Source organism: Mastigoproctus giganteus, chromosome 10, assembly GCF_048544385.1.
Source record: "Mastigoproctus giganteus isolate SK-2022 chromosome 10, ASM4854438v1, whole genome shotgun sequence".
Taxonomy (NCBI): Eukaryota; Metazoa; Arthropoda; class Arachnida; order Uropygi; family Thelyphonidae; genus Mastigoproctus; species Mastigoproctus giganteus.
Window position 1 is genome coordinate 108,078,193 of NC_143584.1, and position 24,185 is coordinate 108,102,377.

At 37.6% G+C, this 24,185-nt stretch overlaps 1 protein-coding gene across 4 annotated transcripts in view; it reads right to left on the reverse strand.

Annotated features, from left to right (window-relative positions):
• The window catches only part of Pex5 (peroxisomal biogenesis factor 5), a 321,598-nt gene that overhangs the window by 120,030 nt on the left and 177,383 nt on the right, over positions 1–24,185 (reverse strand). For all 4 annotated transcript variants that reach the window (XM_090383596.1, XM_090383595.1, XM_090383597.1 and 1 more), the window contains exon 11: positions 14,273–14,416. In XM_090383596.1, coding sequence (XP_090239722.1) covers positions 14,273–14,416 — 144 coding nt within the window. The remainder of the gene's footprint in view (positions 1–14,272; positions 14,417–24,185) is intronic.

Below are 24,185 nucleotides of genomic sequence, written 5' to 3' on the forward strand. Positions count from 1 at the left end.
GTTTGAATTAGATTTAGAGCCGTCTGTATAAATTGGAGAAAAGTCAAAGTATCTTTGAGTGTGAGCTTCGTGAAGTTGTTTGATATTTGATGTTTGTAAAATGTCCTTTCCCCATTGAGAGAGGTAAGTGTCACAGGTCGGTATAGGAGGTGGAACCCATGGTGGTTGAGTACAAGTTGTTACCTGTTGTACGGAAAGGATGGAAACATTCCAAATTTGCATCAGTTCAAGAAGGTGAAGACCAGCTGGCTTTACTATGCTTGGTTTATTTCTGAAGGGGTTTTCTAATGGTGGATTGAACGGGTATGACTGAGTCGGATGCATGGCACAGCTTTATCTTGACAGCATACTTCAATAACAGTGTTTTCCTACGTAAAGTTAGTGGGGGTTCATGGGCATCAATGTAGAGACTATGTTCTGGTGATGTTCTGAAAGCACCGAGTGAAAGTCTCAAAGCACTGTGTTGAATTGGATCAAACCAGTGCAATGCACTCAATCTGCTGAATCATAGATGGGAGCTCCATAATCAAGACGGGATCTGATTAATGCCCGATATAGCCGAAGCAGAGATGTACGATCTGCGCCCCATGTTTGGGAGGATAAAGCTATGAGTATATTTAACTTTTTTAGACAGGAAGTACGTACATTTTTAATGCGGTCTATAAAATTTAACTTATTATCAAGTGTTAATCCTAGAAATCTGATGCTATTAGTGACCGGGATGGAGACATTATAAATTTGAAGTTCAGGATCCGGATGAAGTTTGCGCTGTCTACAAAAATGGATGGCAACTGTTTTCTGCTGCGAGTGTCGATAGCCATTGAAGCTGGCCCACTGTTTTATTTTATTAAGTGATATCTGGAGCTGCCGTTCAATAGACCTCATGTTTTGGGAATGGCAGGAGATGGAAAGATCATCTGCATAAAGGTAGGTCCCAACTGTATTTGGAAGCTGATTGGTGCTCAGTACTGATTCCTGTGGTACTCCTTCTTCCTGTATAAATGTTTTGGAGGGGGCATGTTGGTACTGAACTTGAAACGATCTAGTACGTAGGAAGTTCTGAACAAATATAGGAAGGTTGCCTTGCAGACCAAGAGAATAAAGATCACCAAGTATGCCATGCCGCCAGGTAGTGTCAAAAGCCTTCTCGATATCTACTGAAACCATTACAAGATGTTCACATTTAACAAAGGCATTTCGAATGGCGAATTCAGCCTTGACCATAAGATCTAAGCATGACCTATTTTTACGAAAGCCATATTGGCTATGGCTCATTAGATGTTGTGACTCAATGATCCATACAAGTCTTCTGTGGACAATTTTTTCAAGGATTTTGCTCAGGCAGCTTGAGAGAGAGATCGGTCTATAGCTATAGGGGTTAGTTGGATCTTCCCCAGGTTTTAGGAATGCCAAAACAGTAGAGTGATGCCAAGAAGCTGAAAAAACATTTTCTAAAAATATACGATTGTAAAAAACCAGAAGCAGGCTGAAAGCTTTGTCATCAAGATGTTGAAGCATGACATAATAAATCCCATCTGGCCCGGCAGCACCATTGTGGGCTGTTCTAATGGCATGCAGAAATTCAGAGTATTGCAGAGATTTGTTATATGGAAGAGTACGTGCAGTTTGAAATTTTATGGCATTGCCCAAAGCATTAGCAATATCTAAGGAACTGGATAGATCTTGCCCTTTCCAGGAGAGGATTGGAAAAGGTATAGTAGGAAACTTACCAGATAACTGTCTAATTTTTTTCCATATAGTTTTTGGATCAGTGTTTTTGTTAAAGTTCGATGCAAAACGGGTCCAGGATTCTTTCTTGGCTTGCCTTTGTACAAATCGTGCTTTTGCTCTTAGCTTCTTATAATTAATGAGATTGGTTGTGGTTGGACATCGCCGAAATAAATTCCAGGTTTTGATTTTTGCTTTCTTTGCTTTTGGGCACTCGTCATTCCACCAGTAATTATAATGCTTGCGATCAGGGGGATTTGATAATGGTATTGTGTCCTTGGCCACTTTTAGGAGATGTGATGCGATGTAATCTGTTACATTATCAATATTCTGGAGCTGGATTTTTTCCTCGTCAAGAGAGATTGATGATCGAAATTTTGCCCAGTTTGCACGAACAAATTTCCATTTCCTCCGGAGCTTGCTTGAAGGAGTCTGTGATATTAAAACATTGCATATGATTGAAAGGTGGTCACTGCCCATTGGATCATTTAAAACGTACCACTCTATGGTTGGAAAGAGTATTGGAGAACAAATTGAGAGATCTATTGCTGAGGTGTGTCCAGTTGGGAGTTGTATGTGAGTGTGCGCACCAGTATTGAGTAAGGTGAGGTTTTATGACTCTAGAAAGCTTTCAACGAGTCAACCACGTGTGTCTACTTTAGGATTGCCCCATAAGGGGTGGTGCCTGTTAAAATCCCCTAATATATTGAGAGGTGGAGGTATCTGTATGAAGCGATCTTCAAGATCTTTTAAACAGTAAGTATGGTTTGGTAGTAGGTATATTGAGACAAGTGTTATTGAAATATGGAGAGTTATATGAACAGCAACAGCTTCTATTTCAGTTTGAAGTGGAATATATTTAATTGGGATCTTTGAATTTATCAGGATTGCTACACCACCATGGGCAGCATTTGCTGTATTAAAATCTCTTCGATAAAGGCAATAGTTCTTTATTGAAGGAGAAATTTGCGAAGTTAGGTAAGTTTCCTGAAGACAAAGGGCAACTGGAGAATATCGGTTAATTAGATCGTGGATATCATCTGTGTTGCAACGAAAGCCTCTGCAATTCCATTGTAAAATACAAGGCATTATCTGTGTTTAATTGATGGAGATGTATCTGACTGTTTTTTGAAGGTTACTGGCTTATGACGTTCTAATTTAGAATTATCTTTTTTGGAGAAAACTAGCCGACCTGTGTCCATTTCTTCTTCTGCATGGATTTCTAGAAGGGGATCTTCCTGTATGGATGTGCCATCCGTGTCCATGGTTGTGTCCTGAAAATTTTTTACTACATTTGCGTTTGAACTGTGGGATATAGTATCTATGACTGGAGTAGGAGATGCCCCTGGTATTGTCAGAGGAGTATTGTTTGCCTGGTCAGAGAACTTGGATTGTTGCTTAGAAAGAACATTTCTAGCCCAATCAGAAATTGATTTGTTAGTGGGAACTGTTACATCAGTTTGAGTGGAGACTGTCTGATATTTTTTTACAGCATTGGCATAGGTCATATTTTTGGTTATAGTAGGAGCAACTAATTTTCTCACTTCTGGGTAACTGACTTTGTTCTCAACCTTGTATTTTACTATTTTTTTCTCGGTTTTCTACTTTTCACATGTCTTGGAATATGCAGGATGGACACCTTTGCAATTTGGGCAGGTCATTTTTGTAGATGTACAGTTACTTTGTATGTGATCTGCAGAGCCACAATTTGGGCAGAACTCCTCTACATACAGCTGTGAGTGGCCATACCTTTGGCATTTGTAACATCTTAAAGGGTTTGGAATGTAAGGGCAGAGGCGGCAAAGTAAATAACCTGCTTTTACAGAGGAGGGTAAGTTGGGTGTATTGAAGGTGAGAATAATATTTCTTGTAGGTGTAAGTTCATTATCTTTTTTAGCCATTATTCGTCTTGCTTCAATTACGTGTTGTCCCTGCAGCTCTTGGGTTATTTCTTCCTCAGTGACATTCAATAAGTCCCAACTGGAGATCACACCCTTCGATGAATTTAGGGTTGTGTGTGGAGATATTTTAACTGGAATGCTAGCAAAGCTTGTAAGTTATAACAGCTTCTCGGAATGTCTGTGGTTGGTGGTTTCTACTAGTAAGTCTCCTGATTGCAGTCTCTTCACCGTCTTGGGAGATCCTGCAATACCCTCCAGATGTTTTTGTATGACAATCGGAGACAATTTATTAATGGGCTGACTAGTAAGAGAGTGGATGATTAAGAACGATGGGCAAGGTTGCTCCATCCGATCAGTCTTTTGTCTCTTTGGATTTTCGTTCTCAATATCCTGATGGTCTGTGTTTGCCATGTTTGCTCCTTTTAGCCCTTGACAAGTAGACTTACTTGCCAAGATTTCCGGCCCCGCCACAGGGAGGTAGGAGCAGTGCCGCTAGGAGGCCAAGTGGTTAAAGTGTTAGTTGGTTAGTGGAAATAGAAATATATGGATAAATAAAGAAAGGTGAGTTTCCTTTCTCTGTTCTAACTTGTGGCTTTTAAGTGTAGAACGATATAGAAGTAAAGCTGCTAATAGAAACGTACGAAATTAGAAAAAACTTTAATCGCTTTTGATGAGCACTCTATATATCGCAGAAAAATCGCTTGACCTCGAATTCGCTTGGCACCCGGGGGCAATTAAATAGGACTAGCCAAAACAATGAAGAGAGAATAGAATATGAGACTTTGTAGTTACCAATGAGAAAATGGCAAGCTTTGACATTCTACAGGAGGAGGATGAGCAGGTCAATGACCTTCATCTGGATTTGGACGTGAGGAAGCAGAGATAGGTGAAAAGTAGCCTGCAGAACAGATAAGAGGATAAACCATGAAGATTTTTGCATAAGGAGCAATCAAGCCAGAAATTTTAATTGGGGGTAATTAAAATTTTAATTAAAGAGGGCGTATTATAAGCATCCACTAACAAGTTCAGCTTGATAAAGAAAAAATTAAATTTTATGTAAAAAAAAATCTTCCGTGTGTAATTGTCTGTGTATTCAGACCTAATCTAGCAGGTAGGACTTTCATAGAAAACTCCCCCTCCCACTTTCTTTTAACCTAGTTCAGGTGCAACTTGTCAAAGTCAGTGATATGAGAGCCTTTTGCCTTAACAAATGCCAGAGTATTTTCACCACATTCAGAGAAATGTTAATCCTCTGGGGAGAAATTAAAAGAAACCAGAAATACATAAGGTTTTTGATAGTTGCTTATTGGGTGCAGTCTCAGTGTAGCCATTTTGCAAATTGCAAGGAAAAGTTTTGCTCATATAACTGTTGTCACCCAAACAAAGAACTGTGATTGGCAGAATAGAGGCCCTAAGAAAGGAAAGGTTGAGGACAGAAAAGTGTGTTCTGGGAGCATGTTTTTGGTGCGCAAGTTGATTTTGTAAGATTACGAGTTTCAGGTTTGACCCATGTGTTCACCATTACTGAAAAAGGCTTGATAATACAATAAGAGGGAATGGTTAGCTGTCAGTGTAAACAGATTATATACAGTGGGAAAACTTGACCTGGATAGTAAAGGAAAATTGCACTGGAGTTGATGAAGTCCAGCCTACAGGAATTGCATTCATCCTAGAGAGAAGCAGAATAATTTGCTCATCTAAGATGCTTGCAGGGAGGTAGACTTGGAGCATGATTGTCAATAAAGGGAACTGTAAGTACATTTTCATATATGTATACTGCCAAAGACCAAAGGATGGCTGTTATGTTGTTTTACATGAGGCTTGTTTGTTGTTGTTGTCTCATTTCTATTATTTTCTTGGGAGTAAAAACCCTGGATGAAAATTTCTTCTGATATGCTGCTACAGATTTCTCTTTTGTTAGTTACACACAATTTAAATATGCCAGCCAATGGTTTACAGCTTTTAGCCTTCAAACGGTTTTTATGAGTGCCCATATTTTATTGGATAAACCAACTGACTACCCTAGCAAAATAAATTTACATTAGGGGACAAACTGGATTGTAGTATCATTTTCATAGAACCATCAGGTTGTAATAGAGGTGGACAGAGGCTGTGGTCAATTGTGTCAAACACAAGAAGTTTTCACTACTAGCTGGACAGTAAGAAAGTTTCCTATTCTAGCCTATTCAAAATAGAGTTTTGATTGGTTGATAACTATTTTACAATTTTTTACTCAATAATGTAGACAAAAAATGAAGTTGGGGATTTGTAATACAAGCTAAGTACAATATGCTATGTTCTTACCTTGAACAGCCTTAGCTCATTTATCAGAACACCAGTCTAGATAAAGGATTTTAGGGCAGAATGAGGAATAAAGGATTTTAGGGCAGAATGAGGAATAAAGGATTTCAACCTTATGTGAATGATTTCACTGACATAATCTGAGCAAACATTTTGACTTGAAGGTTAACAACAGTAATCCAACAAAGAACAGCACAGAAATTCACAGATCATCTCATTTCAGATTCTTGAAGTGCCAAAGGAAGATAGGCTTAACTGGTGAGGAAATGAGCATGTGTATTGGATGTGTGTGTGTGTGGTTAGGATTATCCAATATTTTAGTAGGTAAATGAGCAAGTAGTTGTGAATGGCCATTAAAAGATGGAAGCCAACGTTTTGAATTATCTGTAAAACTGGAAGAGCAACAGAGGCAACAGATGAATTTTCCGAATGGGGTATAAAGAGATTTTTATATCAGTGCAGATCAAAAAGAGGAAATTTCATTTTAAGAATCATCAATGAAGCAATAATGATCATGGAGCAAATAATTGCAACAACAGGGATGAGTGATTGTTGTCAACTGATAACTGAGCCACCATCAGAAAAAGGAGGGCTTGAAATCGTGAAAATGGAACTGAGTTAACATATTTGTGAAACAAATTAGGCAGTTTTTGAGAAGTTTAGATGTTTTTGCAGATAAGCTTGTTCCATTAGTTTGACAATTCACAATTTCTTTTATTGTTGTTAGATTACTTTTTGTTAAATTTAAATTCAGATGCATATAATATAGATGAGGTAAATTTGGAGAGGGGTGGGAAATCATGCCATATGAACTGATGAAATTTTAGGATGTGGCATACAAACAAAATAAGAATATACCCAACTCTTTGAAGTAACAGCCTCCTTGGTAATGCCTCTGGGTTCCCTTTAGCCACTAGCTAGCATAGCAGTTGCAGCAAGATTATAAATACAATAGCTAATCCAGATGCCTCCTAGTGAGCTGACAACAGGTTCAGTCCAGCAGACTATCAAGCAGCTGGCCTTTAAAAACCATTTTAGAGCTGTACACTAGAAATGAAAGGAACATTGGATCTTACCATGATGATTATCACTACCTCAAAAGACACGACCAATGCTGAACTTGATCTTTGGTAGAAAGTGTATTATGAACAACAGAATAGGATATTTCTCGAAAAAAAAACAGTTGATAATATTAAGTTGGCAATAATTCAAAGTCTTTGGAGATATGAATTAGACGTTTTTCCCCTAACCTGGTTTATATAACTGATTATGGTGCAAATATGACATAAGCATTAAAAAGTGTTAAATGCTTCAACTGTTCTACACATTTAATAAACATAATTTTGCATCACATGTTTGAATTTAGAGATGCAGAAAATACAGATAATCTCTGGAATGTAGAAAATGCAATCAATGCTGGGAACCATCTTGTTAAGTATTTAAACAATTAAATCTACAGAATTGTTTTAAAAAACTGTCAAGAAACCAGATGGAACAGCTTGTTCACATTATTCAAATCTGTTTACAAGCAGTATGATCAGATTAAGGAAATACTGCTGGACAATTGGAGGAGCATCATCTTGATGATTTCAATGCTTACTTAATAGAAAATGTTGAATTTCTGGAGCGATTTAAAAAACCTTCGAATGCGTCAGAAGCTTCAAATAAGCCAACACTACGCTTAACCATAGTCTGGTTTAGAAGACTAGAATAGCACCTCCAGCCTTCAGTTATGGACGGAGAAATTATTTCTGAACTTAAAAGGAAATGTCTGTCTATTCTTCTTCTTCAACAGAAGTGTTTCCATTTACAATGGGTTTCCTCAGCCTACAAGTTATTTCTTGTTAGGAATTTTTTCCCGCCATAAAGTGCGGTTCAAGGTGTCTTGGTCGGTTAAGCCTCGGGCTGTCATGCACTCCCGTACTCCATCCATCCATGTCCTCCTAGGTCTTCCTCTTTTCCTTCTTCCAGGAGGTATCCATTCCAGGATAGCCTTTGGATATCTGTTTTCTTGCATCCATTTTACATGTCCATACCATGTTAGACGCTTTTCTTTGATGGTGTCAATAATAGTCTTTTTCACTTCCATTTTTTCCCTTATGTCTTCATTCCGTTTTCTGTCTCTTCTAGAAGTTCCTGCTGAGCGTCTCCAAAAATCCATTTCTGTGGAGAGCAATTTGTTTTCCGCTCGCCTATTGAATGTCCAGGTTTCCGCTCCATACAATAGAAGACTTTGTACAATCGTTTTAAATATAAGTTTCTTTGTTTTATTTAGGATATTTTTGCTCCACAGAACAGAGTTTAACATGCCGATAGCCTTTCTGCTGTCTGTAATTCTCTTATTGATCTCTGCTTGGGATAATGCATCACTTTGTAATATTGATCCCAAATATTTGAATTTATCGACTTGTTTGATTTTAAAACCTGCAATATTTAGAATGTGCGTGTCTGGCCCTGAAGACAACATTCCAGTCTTGCTAAAATTGATTTTTAGTCTGCCTATTCTCCAACAAAAATTTCTACTGCATCTATTACACAAAATAGCTTTGTTTTTTCTTTGAATAGTTTCAGAACAAAAAAATTCTTTTTGGATAATGAAGCAGAAAGAATAGAAGTAAGAAATGAAGAAAGAACTGGTAAGTGAAAAAAAAAAAAAAAAAAAAACACTTAATACTAAACTAGAAGTCACAACCACATCACTGCCACCCGAGACCAAAAGACCAGAGTAAAATGGTTCATGGAAAGAAAAAGAAGGAAGACTATTTATTTGATGTAGAAGATTCAAGTGATGAAAATGTTGAACCTCTACCTGCCAAAATTCAAAATTATATTAGCATTAGCATTCGTAGAGGCATTTGATGCAAGAAAGCAAGCTTATGCAGCATCAGCCAAAAAAAATAAATAAATAAATAAAAAATAACCACTTCCACTTCACCCCTCTGTTCATTTGAAATACCTGTCCAGCTGAGCCTTAAACTTATTTAGGCTATCAACTTCCACGACAAAGGATGGAAGTCTATTCCAGCAACCAACCACCCGCTGGCTAAAGGCAAATTTCCTCACGTCTATCCTACATCTGTCTTTCCTCAATTTGAATTTATGCCCTCTCAGGTGATTATTCTGAGCAAGAGGAAGAATCCCATCAGCATTGAGCATGCTCAAACCATTCAAGGCTTTATACACCTCTATCAGATCACCTCGCCGGTGCCTAGTCTCCAGACACTGTAATTTGCAAAACTTAAGCCTTTCTTCGTAAGAGCACCCCTTTGTTCCATTCACTAATCTTGTTGCCCTTCTCTGTACTCGTTCCAGCATCTCTACATCCTTCTTGAAATGAGGCCTCCAGACCTGTATACAGTACTCTAGGTGCGGTCTGACCATTGCCTTATACAAGGGAATAATCACCTCCTTATCCCTGCTAGAAAAATTCCTATATATCATCGACAATACACCATGAGCTACTCTTGCAGCCCATCTGCACTGCTCAGAAAACTTCATATCTGCCTGCACAACCACCCCCAGGTCCCTTTCATTCTCTACCACTGTCAGCGTAGTACCACAGAGTTGATACGTTGCTCTGGGGTTGTTGTTTCCCATATGTAGTACTTTACATTTGTGAATGTTAAACTTCATTTGCCACCTCTCAGCCCATCTGCTCAACCTTTCCAGATCCTGTTGCAGTAGCATAGTGTCAGTAGTGTCCTTGTCAACCCTGCCAACCTTCGTATCATCTGCAAACTTGGACATTAAGCTTGATATACCATCATCAATATCATTTATAAATACAGAAAACAATAATGGACCCAATACTGAACCCACGATGAGCAGTGTCCATTGATTACCACTCTCTGTCTTCTCCACCTCAATCACCCCTTTATCCATAGCAGCAATTTGCCTCCAATGCCACACTGCTCCAATTTGTGCAGCAGTCTTCCATGTGCAACAGTATCAAAAGCCTTTCTAAGATCCAAGTATATAATATCAAAGTTATTCCCTGCATCCAGTTCTTTTGTGACTGCATCATAGTATCCATTCAAATTGGTCAGGCAAGACTTCCCCTTAACAAAACCATGTTGTGTGTGAGCTATAACTGAAGTCTTGTCTAGATGATCCTGCAGTGCTTCTTTAACCAGTGCCTCCATTAATTTTCCAGGAACAGAAGTTAAACTAACAGGTCTATAATTACTTGTGTCGCCCTTTGATCCTCCTTTGTGAATTGGGGTCACATTTGCACATCTCCAGTCCATGGGTACTTCCCCTGAGCCCAAGGAAGCTCTCATAATTATGGCTAAGGGTTTGCTTACTTCCTTTGCTGCTTCCCTTAATATAACTGGATAGATCCCATCCACCCCAGGTGCCTTTCTTGTATTTATCTTCAACAATTTCTCCTCCACTTTACTCTCAGTTATTACAAGATTCTCTAGCTTACTGCCAGAGTTGAATACACCTCTGGCATTCCCCTAGCTGAATAACTCCTCATGTGTGAATGTCGATGCAAAATATTCATTTAGTTTGTTAGCTACCTGAACAGGATCATCAACAGTTGACCCATCGATATCAAGTGGACCAATCTGATTCATCCACTTCCTTCTAGAGTTTACATAAGTAAAGAACTCTTTGCTGTTTTTCTTTGCATCCCTTGTCAAAGATTTCTCATAATCTGCCTTCGCCTGCCTAACCTCCTTTGTAACTTGGTTACAGATCAACTTGTATTTATCATAGGCTTCTGTGTCATGTGTTAATTTGTAAGTATCCCATGCATTTTTCTTCTCTGCCATATGTCTCATTAGTTCATCTGACATCCACTTAGGCCTATACCTTGAACAATATTTCTTAGTTGGTATGTAAAGCCTAGTAGCTTCCAAGATAAGTTCTTTGAATGCTTCCCATTTTGAATTTGCTGTTGGTAACATCATCAGTTGGTCCCACTGTATAGAATTTAAATACTGTCTCAGTCCATCGTAGTCGCCTTTACGAAAGCAATAACCCTTCCTTTTACCCCTAATGGTAGTTACCTCTTTGAGTAAATCCCACTTCAGCACACTGTGATCGCTACCACCTAGTGGTTCATTTACCTGCAGATTCTTAATGCATGAAGAATCACTACTGATAATCAAATCAAGAGTATTACTCCCTCTAGTTGCCTCCCAAACATGCTGATGTAGAAAACAATCATCCAATAAATCCACAAAAGCCTTGCTAGTGTGTGAGTGACCAGCCCCCAAATTCCAGTCAATATCTGGGAAATTAAAATTCCCCATTATAAGACTCTCTGATTTACTGGCCCACTCTATTTCCCCGTACAGTTTATTGTTATACTCATCAGAGTCATTAGGCCTATAGCACACTCCTACTCTCAATTTTGATCTCCCAATGCTTATGTCACACCAAACTGACTCGACACTGCACTGTCCAGCAATGTCGACTGGCTTCACTTCCTTGGATTTTATGTATTTCTTAACTAATAGCATAACCCCTCCTCCCTTCCTATCCTGTCTATCCTTTCTGTAGACATTGTACTCCCCAAATTCCAGTTCTGCATTCCTTATATTTGTGTGACACCACGTCTCTGAAATCCCCACAATATCTGCCTTTGATGTTTTGAGCAATACCTCAAATTCATCAAATTTATTTACTAAACTCCTAGTATTGGTGTACACGCAAGTATATGCACCTGTTCTTTTTCTTAGTTACCCTAACACAACCTATGTGTTTATTTGTACCCCAATGATTCCCAGCAAGGCTCTTCACAAAGTGCATTATAAAAGGTGTGATGCCTAAGCAGTGGAATAATGCAATCATAGTTTTGCTGCATAAGAAAGGAGATAAATCAGAAATTGGAAATTATAGACCAATTAGCTTGTTATCCCATATCTACAAGTTGTTCACAAGGGTCATTACTAACAGATTAGAAAGAATACTTGATGAGAATCAACCGAAAGAGCAAGCTGGCTTTAGGACAGGATTCTCAACTATGGATCACCTTCACGTAATATCACAGCTAATGGAGAAAGCAAATGAATATAAAACACCATTATGCCTGGCATTTGTGGATTATGAAAAGGCATTTGACTCCATACAGCATAAGGCAATGTTTGGGGCACTGGAAAGACAAGGCATAGATACTCCATATATTATGATTTTGAAGAAAATATATGAGAGTGCTACATCCTTTATTAGACTAGACAAAGATAGTAGCAAATTTAAAATCGAGAGAGGAGTTCGACAAGGAGATACAATATCTCCGAAGCTGTTTACTGCTGCCCTTGAGGAAGCTTTCAGAAGATTAGACTGGTCGCAGAAAGGAGTCAATGTGAACGGAGAGTACCTAAACCATTTACGATTTGCAGATGACATTGTGGTCGTAAGCCACGATCCCAAAGAATTAGAGGAAAATCTTAATCAGTTATGCACAGTTAGTAAGGATTTTGGACTAAAGATGAATATGGCTAAAACAAAAGTAATGATGAACAAGTATGCCACGGAAATGGAAATAATGATTGAAGGAGCAGTAATTGAAAAGGTGGAGTCATATACTTATCTGGGACAAGTTATTAGCTGTAATAATGATAAATGGCTGGAAGTCAAGAGAAGAATAAATTTTGGATGGATAGCATTCAGGAAATATAGCCACATACTGAAGAGCAATATCCCAGTTTGTCTGAAACGTAAAATAATGAATCAATGTATACTCCCCACCATGACGTATGGAAGTGAAACTTGGGCACTCACCAAAAGAATGGAAGAGAAGCTAAGAACTACACAGCGAAGAATGGAACGAATTATATTGGGAATCAGACTGTTAGATAAGAAGAGAAACACATGGATTAGGCAGCAAATTCAAGTAAAGGACATTCTTATCAAAACTAAAGAACTAAAATGGTCTTGGGCAGGACACATAGCTAGAAGACATGATGACAGATGGACTAAGAAAATAACAGAATGGTACCCAAGAGGAGCTAGAAGAAAACCTGGAAGACAAAGGCGGAGAGGGATAGATGAAATTCATGAGTTTTTGAGTAGTAAATGGATGGCTAGTGCTCAAAACAGAAGGAACTGGAAAGTTGCTGGAGAGGCCTTCATCCTGCAGTGGATTGAAAATGGCTGATGATGATGATGATTCCCAGCAGTCTCTGAAATATCCTGCATCTTATTTTCCAGGCTGCGGCTCATTCCAATAGAAGCAGTGCAAGAATCACTTTCACCTCTGCCAGTGGCTACTGTTAATCTATTAGTCCTTGTATCCCCCCAATCTAGCAGTTTTCCGACCCACCTAACACTGCCTCGATAGCATCAGCAAACATTCTTGCACCCTTTCTATTTAAGTGTATCCCATCCCTGTAGAAGCAGTCTCTCCTGAAAGATATCACAATATCACAATTTCATATCACAATGAAACTAACAAATTTCTGACAATGCAGAAGATTTTCAGTTGTTGAAATTTAAATGGTGGGGGGGGGCTCATTCCAATAGAAGCAGTGCAAGAATCACTTTCACCTCTGCCAGTGGCTACTGTCTCGATAGCATCAGCAAACATTCTTGCACCCTTTCTATTTAAGTGTATCCCATCCCTGTAGAAGCAGTCTCTCCTGAAAGATATCACAATATCACAATTTCATATCACAATGAAACTAACAAATTTCTGACAATGCAGAAGATTTTCAGTTGTTGAAATTTAAATGGTGGGGGGGGGGGAATATCATTTTTTCCAAATCTTGTAGCTGTGACTCACTTCAATTTTGCCATTCCTGCCAGCAGTGCAGCCAATGAAGGAGATTTCTGCAGTGGTAATTCTCATATAAGAAAGGACTTAGTTGAACTCAAAAGCTGTTGATGATGACCTCTTTCTGCATAGCAATTTAAAAAATTGTGTAAAATTAATTATGCCATTAATATATTTTCAGTACATTTTTTTCTATTTATTTCTGTTTTTAGGTTTTTGTGTATTAATACAATAAAACAATTAATATTGTTGATCCAGTGATTTATTGCATTATTATTGAAATATAAAAAAAAATTTTTTTTTTCATGTGAGTACAAACAGTGCAGGTCAGGTTCCAGTTAGTATGGTTGAAGGTATGGTACAATGATCTGCACTAGACTAACACAGTGTCAATTCAAAATTCTTTCAATATCCACAGCATAAGAAAAATTGTTTTTAATTTATAAATAATTATAACTCTGTACAGTACAAAAGCTGCATTGAAAACAATGGTTTAATAGATTGTTACACCATTTGAAATGGAATCAAGATATTTCATATTCGGAATACTAACATTTGTTGAGAAATAATATTATTACTAAAAAAAGTAATTATTATAACAGTAACTCAATTAACTTACCAATATGTGAGTAGGGTCCTTCTGCACAGAAGCTTCAAATAATAGCACAGCACTAGGTAAATCTCCTTCTTTCAGCTTTTTCAGTCCTTCTTCAAAAGGTTCTGGGTGTTCTATCAGAGGATTTTCTTCTGTAAACTTATATTCCTGTTTAAAATATATATTTATATACTGGCACTCAAACATCTCCATAAGAATCCAAAAAAATTTAATATTATCCCAGAGTATTAGATTAGTTAAAATATGCAACAACGCAGACAACATAATTAGAGCTCTTACAGTCTTTAAGCATAAGTTATCTGAGAATGGATTCCCAATACGCTTCACAAATATAAACCTACATACGGCCATGCAAATAGCCTTAAAAAAATACCATAATAACATCGACCACCATCATATTATAACTGCGGTTTTGAGGAAGTAAATCTTCCACCACTGGATTATATTATCTTGACGGTTTTACAGAGCCTGTAAATATGTATATAACTAGGCACTGCCTTAGGAGCATATTTAATACAGCTTACACTCATTGAAAAAGTTGTACCTGTATTTGCTTCTAAGGCAGTAATCAATTCTTAGCTTCTTTCTTGCCTTACTCTTCCTTCATTTTTCAGGAGAACCATCTACCACCTGCCTAGTTTACCGTTGGCTCGCAGGCCATCTTGGTTTAAGCTATAAATTATTTTCGCATCCAACTACTTGCCAGTAAGAGGGCGCTGGCATCATATACAATACCTATATATTTTAACACGCATGCCACAACGTGGTTTTTTTTCCCGCGTCGTAGCTTTGTGGTAAGTCTGCTTTACTAGTTACACATTGCTGTAAGTAATCAGGAACTAGCCATTCTTTTCTTCATTCAATAATTTATATTATTATGTTATTTTATTTGATTTTATTTTATTTTATATTATTTTATGCTTTCCAAATTTTGGCTATACAACTCTACTGCAATACCAGGTTCTCTTACTACAAGAGACGGGAAGTTACGCTCCCGGTATTTTCCGAAGTAATTGCTTTACCTCTCTTCCTTCACTTTAACTATACACTATCTTTTTCTACATTTCATACCTCAAGAACTATTAGAGCAATTCGAGGGGGATTGAGGTACTATCACCTTCCTATAACCTTGTTTCCGTTCTCCTTTCTTTAGCATAGCTGACTATCTTTTATCATCAAATAACAAGTTTATAAAGCATTATTGGTTCTCTACTATCACCATTATTTGGTTTTTACATTGTTTTCATGGTCTGGGCTATCGGTCGGGCTAAAGTCATCTAGCTTGTTAACCACCTTAAAATTGTTTCCCCCCCCCACCTTATCTAAATATCTCATACTATAATCCAGTATATCTTAACGAATTAGATATCCTTATGATACCTTATGATTCATCAGGTATAACAAGCAGAGGACAACAGAAACTGATAGCTCGCTAATTGTAGGTAAACACATTGCAAGGGTTAGCCCTCGATAAAGTCCTTTGTAATGTGTATCCACCAATCTATACTGCAATTGGCTTGACATGGGAATTTAGTAATTATCCTTATTTATTTGTTTTATTTTGCCTATAACAATTATATGTTTCCCTACTAGGTTATACCATGGAGCAAAGTCAGCTAGGATTGATATCACATCCCTTAGTTACCACCTACTCGTTCATACTATGTTCCTAGTTATTAAGACTGATGTAATGTTTTATCTAGACATTGATGGCATTAATCAGCTCTTCTCACCTTTATTAGGTCTTTGATTTTTTGGTTTTTGCTATAGTTTCCACTGTTTGCATCACCTTCACAATTGAATATTTTACCTTTCAACTGTTAACTATTTGCCATATCTACTATATATATATATATATATATATAAAATATTAACAATAATATAAAATTACATTCAAACCAATCCCTCATTCAAGTGTTAAAAGTGTAATACTATTCAGGAACAGGACACTGAAATTAAAAATTAATGAAAATTTCATATCATTGTTGTTTTGGATTTCTTTTTTTTTTTTTTTTTTTGGTGCATCAGCTACAGCACCGAGGGTGTGGTACTTTCAGCATTGTAGAGGCATATGATGCAAGAAAGTAAACTTATACAGCATCAGCCAAAAAAAAAAAAAAAAAAAAAAAAAACCATCATTTCAACCATCCGGTCACTCCAAATGTTTGTCTAGTTCAGCCTTAAATTTATTTAAGCTATCAACTTCCACAACAACAGATGGAAGTCTGTTCTAGCAATCAACTACCCACTGACTAAAGGCAAACTTCCGCACATCTATTCTACAACTGTCTTTCCCCAATTTGAATTTATGCCCACTGAGGTGAATAATGTGAGCAAGAGAAAGAATCCCATTAGCATTGAGTTGTTGTTTGTTATTTGGTTTTTTAGGAGCATTAGCAACTAAGGCCATATTGCTCCGGGGATATGCGGTGGTCATTCCCTGACCTTTCCGCATCCTTCGTTTTTGGTGGTCACAGGCTGGAACCCCGGTCTAATCAAGAGGCGTGTGCAACGCACTACTGCTCCTGCCCACCTACGGAGGCACCTCGTCATTGAGCTTGCTTAAACCATTCAAGATCTTATACAGCTCAATCATATCATCTCGCAGGTGCCTAGTCTACAGATTCTGCAATTTGCAGAACTTAAGCCTTTCTTGGTAATAGTAACCCTTTGTTCCACTCACTAATCTCATTGCCCTTCTCTGTACTCGTTCTAGCAGCTCTACATCTTTCATAAAATGAGGCCTCCAGACTTGTATGTAGTACTCAAGGTTTGGCCTGATCATTGCCTTATACAAGGGGACAATGACCTCCTTATCCCTGCTAGCAAAATTCCTATATATCATTGACAGGAGCCTCCATAGCCAGGTGGGCAGAAGCAGCAGTGCATAGCACAAACTTCTTGATTAGACCGGGGTTTGAGCCTGTGACCCCCAAATATGGAGGATGCGGAAAGGTCAGGAAATTACTACTGCATGTCCCTGGAGCAATATGGCCTTAGTTGCTAATGCTTCTAAAAACCAAATAACAACAACATATCATTGACAAGACTCCATGAGCTATTACGGCAATCTGTCTTCACTGCTCAGAAAACTTCATATCTGAATGCACAATTACACCCCCCCCCACCTCCAGTCTTTTTCATTCTACACTACTAAGTGTAGTACCACACAGTTGGTATGTTACTCTGGGGTTACTGCTACTCATATGCAGCACTTTACATTTCTCGATGTTAAAATTCAGTTGCCATCTCAGCTCATCTGCTCCACTTTTTTCTTAGATCCTGTTGTAGTAGCATACCTTACACAGATTTTTATTATTACGGTTTATACAAATATGTGTTCATGGGTCAATTTAAATGTTGTGTGGTCTACAAAACCTAATAATTCACCAGGAAGGAGGGAAATCTCCCTCCCTCTAACTGTGATTGTTTACTGTGTAGAACTATAGCAAGATGGTTTGAATTCATATGTCAAGATACATCAGGATAACAGGTTCAATATCAACCTGTTATCTTACCTCTTATTTTTGCTTTTGCAGTGCTTATGTCACATAAAACTGACCCAACAGTGCACTGCCCATCTATATCAACTGGATGTGCTTCTTTTGATTTTGTTTTTCTTAATTAACAGCATAGCCCCTCCTCCCTTCCTATATTTTCAGTGCACATTGTACTCCCCAAATTCCAATTCTGCATTCCTAATATCTGTGTGACACTACGTTTCTGATATCCCAACAATATCCACATTTGATGTTGACCAACACTTCAAATTCATCTAAATTATTTACAATACTTCTAGGATTGGTATACATGCAAGTATACATGCACCTATTCATATTCTTAGTTACCCTAACACATCCCATATACTCATGTTTCACAATGACTGTCATCAGTCCCTGAAACCCCCATGTGATTATGCGAAAGATTCGTATGAGGTGGTAATCAATCCACAAAACAAAAAAAAAAGGGGGAGCCAACTTTCCTCTCTTGCTCTCTTCAAACACTTCCTAAAACTACAACTGTTATCAAATGAGATTTAATAAAAGTAGAAATGTAAAAGAAATCTCTAGAAAACAAGTCATAAATTTCAGCTGAATCACAAAAAAATAACTGTAATAAATCACTTGGCCCACAGAAACTCAAATGTACTACTGCACCCTCATTTGAAGGCGCCTCTGTAGCCAGGTGGGAAGGAGCAGCAGTGCGTAGCACACACTTCTTGATTAGACCAGGGTTTGAGCCTGTCACCACCAAATACGGAGGATGCGGAAAGGTCAGGGAATGACCACCGCATATTCCCGGAGCAATATGGCCTTAGTTGCTAATGCTCCTAAAAACCAAAATAACAACAATAACATAACAACCCTCATTTGACCACTTGGCCATGGCATCCTTGCTGGTTTTGAGTATCCCAATCTCTCTGTTATCTGATTCTTGAACGTGTTCATTAGATGGCAACCTACTACACCTTTTGTGAAGGCAGCTAGATCCTTTTTTCATCCATTCTGTTCCATCTACGAGCCAGTTAGTGTACATGATTTTTATACAATACTGTTAGCTGATATTTAAATCTCATTTTCCAGTGGTGAGATGTCCCAACATGCGTTAAAGAGAAGTGTGTATGTGCATATCACACACACACACATGCACGCAACGCACACATATATAAATGTAATTTTTTAAAAAGTTACAGTGGATGAAAAAGGTTTTCAGTTGATGAAATAGTTTCGGTTAATGGAAGGTTAACAAGTCAGGTATGACAGAAGCACCTAAAAGCGCAAAGCAGCATTAAAGGATACAAGAGTATATATAAGTTTATATTAATATATTGTATAAAGTAAGCATAAATGAATGTGAAAATTACACAAAGTACCATTAACTAGAAGGGCGAGGATAGTAGAAAAGGAAGTGTAGTAGATATGTGAAAGGTGAAAGAATATTAATATCCTAAAAGTTATGATGAATTAAGAAAATTACGGGCCAATAGAAGGTGGGTGAACTGTAAAGTAAAATTAGTACAGTAAAATACAAATAAAATAAAATAAAATAAAATAAAAATAATATAATAAAAAAAATCAAAAGTGGTACAGTTGTCATCAGATATGGGAGGGAAATATATTCAGATAAAGGTTGAATGTAGGTTAGGCAAATGTGCAGAATCTGATAAAGCAAATATTGATACATGAACTGGTATTTCATCAGGGGACTACACCTAACCATTTATCAGGTACTGCGTTTCTATACTTGTCCATAGTAGTGGGAGAACGGTGAAAGGTCAAAAAGCAACAAAAATATAATTACCACATTCTAATACAGTACAGTAATACCCCGAAGTTACGCGATAGGTGGGTCCGACGAAAATCGCGTAAGTCGGGGTACAACTTTGCATATAAATACATATAAATTTTGCTTAATTGGGACCAAGGACTAACAAAAACACTAGTTTAGAAGAAAAATATTAATAAAATTGCAGTTCTTTATAAAATATGTATTAAAAAAACAAATGACTTACGTTAAAAAGTTATTTCGATGTCGATGGCTTCATAAAATCTAACAAATTCGTCTGACGACACAGCGCGTTCCTTTTTTTCACGCAGAATTTCTTCGTAGCAAGCTAATAATTTTTTTATTCCTTGCTTTGTAGCTATAACGCGTTCTTCGTTGGAGTCTATGTTTTCTAAAATTTTTAAGCCCTTTAACAATTGAGATCTTTTCAATTTTCAACCTGTCAAGTTTGCAATTGTCATGTCCTTTTCGCCGTTGCTTCATTTAGGCCTGTAGCACGTGCAATATCACATGGTCTTTCATTTCGCTCAAAGCGTTTCACAATTTCATATTTTTTCTCTATCGACAGAGGCGGACTGGCCATAAGCCTTACCGGGGAAACCCCGGTGGGCCAGTGTGATTTTGGCCATAAACCATAGTATGAGGCCACTACAAATTTTCCCGGGTAAGAATTTTTGATCCAGTCCCCCTCTGTTTATCCATAATTGCTTTTCTTTTTCTCTCTGAATCTGCAGTGTCTTCACCAGGACGCTTCCTTTTCACACCTTTTAATTTTACTAATTTTTAGGGAATAAAGCACAATTACAAAACGAGGAGCACGCTTGATACGCATAAACAAAGCTGCGCGCATGCAGCAACTGAATAAACAACACCATAAAGGGAGAGATACACTGTTAACACCTCACATTTCTAGGGGTTACTACCATAAAACAATAAAAATCCAGTTGCGTTTCTGCAAGTGAAATCTGTTATAAACGGGTAGTAAACTCCATCTAATTGCATTTGCGATTATACCGATAGCTGGAATTGTGTTGGTTTTTACGTTATTATGGTGAAATGTGTTTCCCCTTCACTGAAAAAAAAAAAACATAAAAGCAGCAAAGTTGAATTTTGTTCATCTTTCGCTCTCAATCTCCGCCGTCGCACCGTATATCGATAACATATGAAAAACGACCTTGAAGATAGTGGGCGGCAGCGTTGCCAAACGAAAAAATCAAGAACCGCGTAACTCCGAGTTCGCGTAAGTCGGGGTAGCGTAAGTCGGGGTATTACTGTATAGACAAGGTAAACCCAATGCAGTGTCATTTATTAAAGTAAAATAAGGATCAAATTAAAATAAAATATGGTTAATATAAATATGTAGAGTTTTGTGTAAGGTTTAAAAGTTGTAATTTTGTGGAGATTGGAATTCAATAATTTGATAATTCAATAATTTGGAATAAGCAAAGATATAGGGTGAGGTATTAAATCGAAGATATGAGGGAAAAAGGAGTATTTAAATAAATAAAGACGAAAAATAGCAATAGAAGTAGGATAGAAGGAACGTTCGTATGACCCTCATATACACTAATAGTTTTACGAATGGAAAGAACAGTAGAAATAGATAGCAGAAAGATAAAAAGCAAAGAAAAAGTTAAGTTATTTTCACATCCATTTATGCATACTTTATTCAATATATTAATACAGTGGATTCCGGTTATTTGGGCCATCGGTTAATCGGGGCAGCCATTTATCTGAGGCAAATCTTAAAAAAAAAAAACAGAAACCAATTGAGAAAATAGCCAGGGTTTACTTTGCTTAATTGGGACAACATGCCGTTTAAATTGGGGCAGGAAACCGCAGCACTGGAGATTACCCTATGATTGTCTCCGACCACGTGGTACGGTCGGATTTCTGGAAGTCACAACCATAAAAGAATAAAAACAATTAGCAGTCACCTGTTTATTGGGTTTTTCTGTTGGTGCAATCTATCATAAATGGATAGATAGTAAACTTTATCTTATTGAATTTGCGATAATACTGACAGCTGGAATTCTGTGGGTTATTATGGTGAAATGTGTTTACACTTCCATGGAATCTTCAATCATATAAAAAAATTAATTTTCAGAATCTTCTCTTCATTCCTATTTTTAAAGCTTCCTAACTTGTTACACCATTCTCACCTACACGTATCGTGTTACAGTAATACCCCAAAGTTATGCGATAGGTGGGTCCGACGAAAATCGCTTGTCGAATTCGCGTAAGTCGGGGTACAACTTTGCATATAAATACATATAAATTTTGTTTAACTGGGACCAAGGACTAACAAAAACACTAGTTTAGAAGAAAAATATTAATAAAATTGCAGTTCTCTATACATATTAATACAAAATATGTATTAAAAAAAAATAAATGACTTACGTAAAAAAGTTATTTCGATGTCGATGGCTTCATAAAATCTAACAAATTCGTCTGACGACACAGCACCTTTTTTTCACGCAGAATTTCTTTGTAGCAAGTTAATTTTTTTATTCCTTGCTTTGTAGCTATAACGTGTTCTTCGTTGGAGTCTGTTTTCTAAAATTTTTAAGCCCTTTTCAATTGAGCTGAGACCTTCTGTCAAGTTTGCAATTGTCATGTGCTTTTCTGGTGGAACTGGGTCTGAAGTGTCGGATACTTCAGTGACATTTTGCTCAGGCATCTCTATGAGCTCATTCATTGTCAGCTCCTGGCTATGTGAATCCAACAGCTCTTTGACATCATCACAATCGACTTCCAAATCTAATTGCCTGGCGAGATTAACAACTTCTATCACATGAGTGACATGATCAGTTTCTGGCATTGTTTTCGTCTCGTTTTTGAAAAAAAATGGACAAAGTTTCTTCCAGACACCATTCAATGTTTTTTTGTGAATTTCATTCCAAGATTCTTCAATGATTCTTACGGCATCTAAAACATTGAATTGTTTCCAAAAGTCTTTAACAGACATCTCACTATTTTGTCTCATAGCTTCATTCAGACGTGCAAATGAACGCCTCGTGTAGTAAGCCTTGAATGTTTTGATGACTCCCTGGTCCATCGGTTGAAGCAAGCTGGTTGTGTTTGGAGACAAAAACACAACTTTCACATATGGGTCGAAATTAATTAGGGTGGCAGGAGGGTGACCGGGTGCATTGTCAATAAGAAGCATCACTTTAAATGGAATCTGTTTCGACTTGCAATAACGTTCGACTTCGGGTATGAAGTGGTGACCAAACCAGTCCTCAAAAACGGAAGCTGTCACCCAAGCTTTATGATTTGACTTCCAAATCACTGGCAAGCTAATTTTAGATATATTTTTTAAAAAACTCTTGGGTTTTTGGAGCGATAAATTAAGAGAGGTTTTAACTTACAGTCACCAGTTGCATTCCCGCCAACCATCACTGTCAATCGGTCTTTGGAAACCTTAAAGCTTGTAAAGTTTTTTTCTTCACGCGCGATAAAAATTCTTTTAGGCATCTTCTTCCAGAAAAGGCCAGTCACATCCACGTTAAATACGGTTTCACTGCTATACTATAACCACCTTCTTCTATCATAGTGAGTGTCTCGGGAAAAGAAGACGCAGCTTCATTATCGGCATTTGCTGCCTCTCCACTCTCCGCGATACTGTGCCAGTTACAGCGAGTTTTAAATCGGTTGAACCAACCGTTACTAGCTACAAAGTTTTCATCTTTGCCTGCCTCCCCAGCTTCTTCTTTCAACCTCTCAAAAATCAGCTTAGCTTGATAGAACAGTGTTCTGATCGACTGGACAATTCTTCATTTTACTTGATTATCACACCACAATTTCAGCATTGTTTCCATCTCAGCAATAATACCATGATGTTTACGAATTATGCTTGAGTTCAAGGATTGAGCATTTTTCACCTCTTCAAGAATTCTTTCTTTATCTTTTATGATTGTTCTTACTGTGGATTCCGGTAGCTCAAACTTCTTTGCCAATTCACAAATTTTCATTCTGCTATCAAAATCCTTGATAATGTTAAGTTTACATTCCAAAGATATCGTTTCCCTTTTCCTACTAGGTGCAGGAGAATCAGATTTACTTCGTTTGAACGACATAGTTTTTTAAGGTTGTTGTTGTTATTTGGTTTTTAGGAGCATTAGCAACTAAGGCCATATTGCTCCGCGATATGCGGTGGTCATTCCCTGACCTTTCCGCATCCTCCTATTTGGTGGTGACGGGCTCGAACCCCGGTCTAATCAAGAAGCGTGTGCTACCCACTGCTGCTCCTTCCCACCTGGCTACGGAGGTGCCAGTTTTTTAAGGGTTTAGAAAACTTTCGTCGATCGTAGAATCGTAATTGTGCATGTAGAGTTCGAGCGAAACACGTCCAATGCGTATCACAGCAAGAGAAACACTGAGGGTCGTTTTTCATATATGCCATCGATACAGTCAGTCCTCGTATAGAACAATAGTGTAATTGTGTTCCTATAAACCCTCGTGCAATAAACAACAGGCCCTATGGGAAAAAATAGGGTTAGGTGCCGACCACCCAAGATTGAACACACATTTATAACCAAAACATTACCAAACACAATAAATAATCGTAATAAAATACTTACGTATTTTATTACGACTATTACGTAATAAAATATTGCTAATGCTTTTG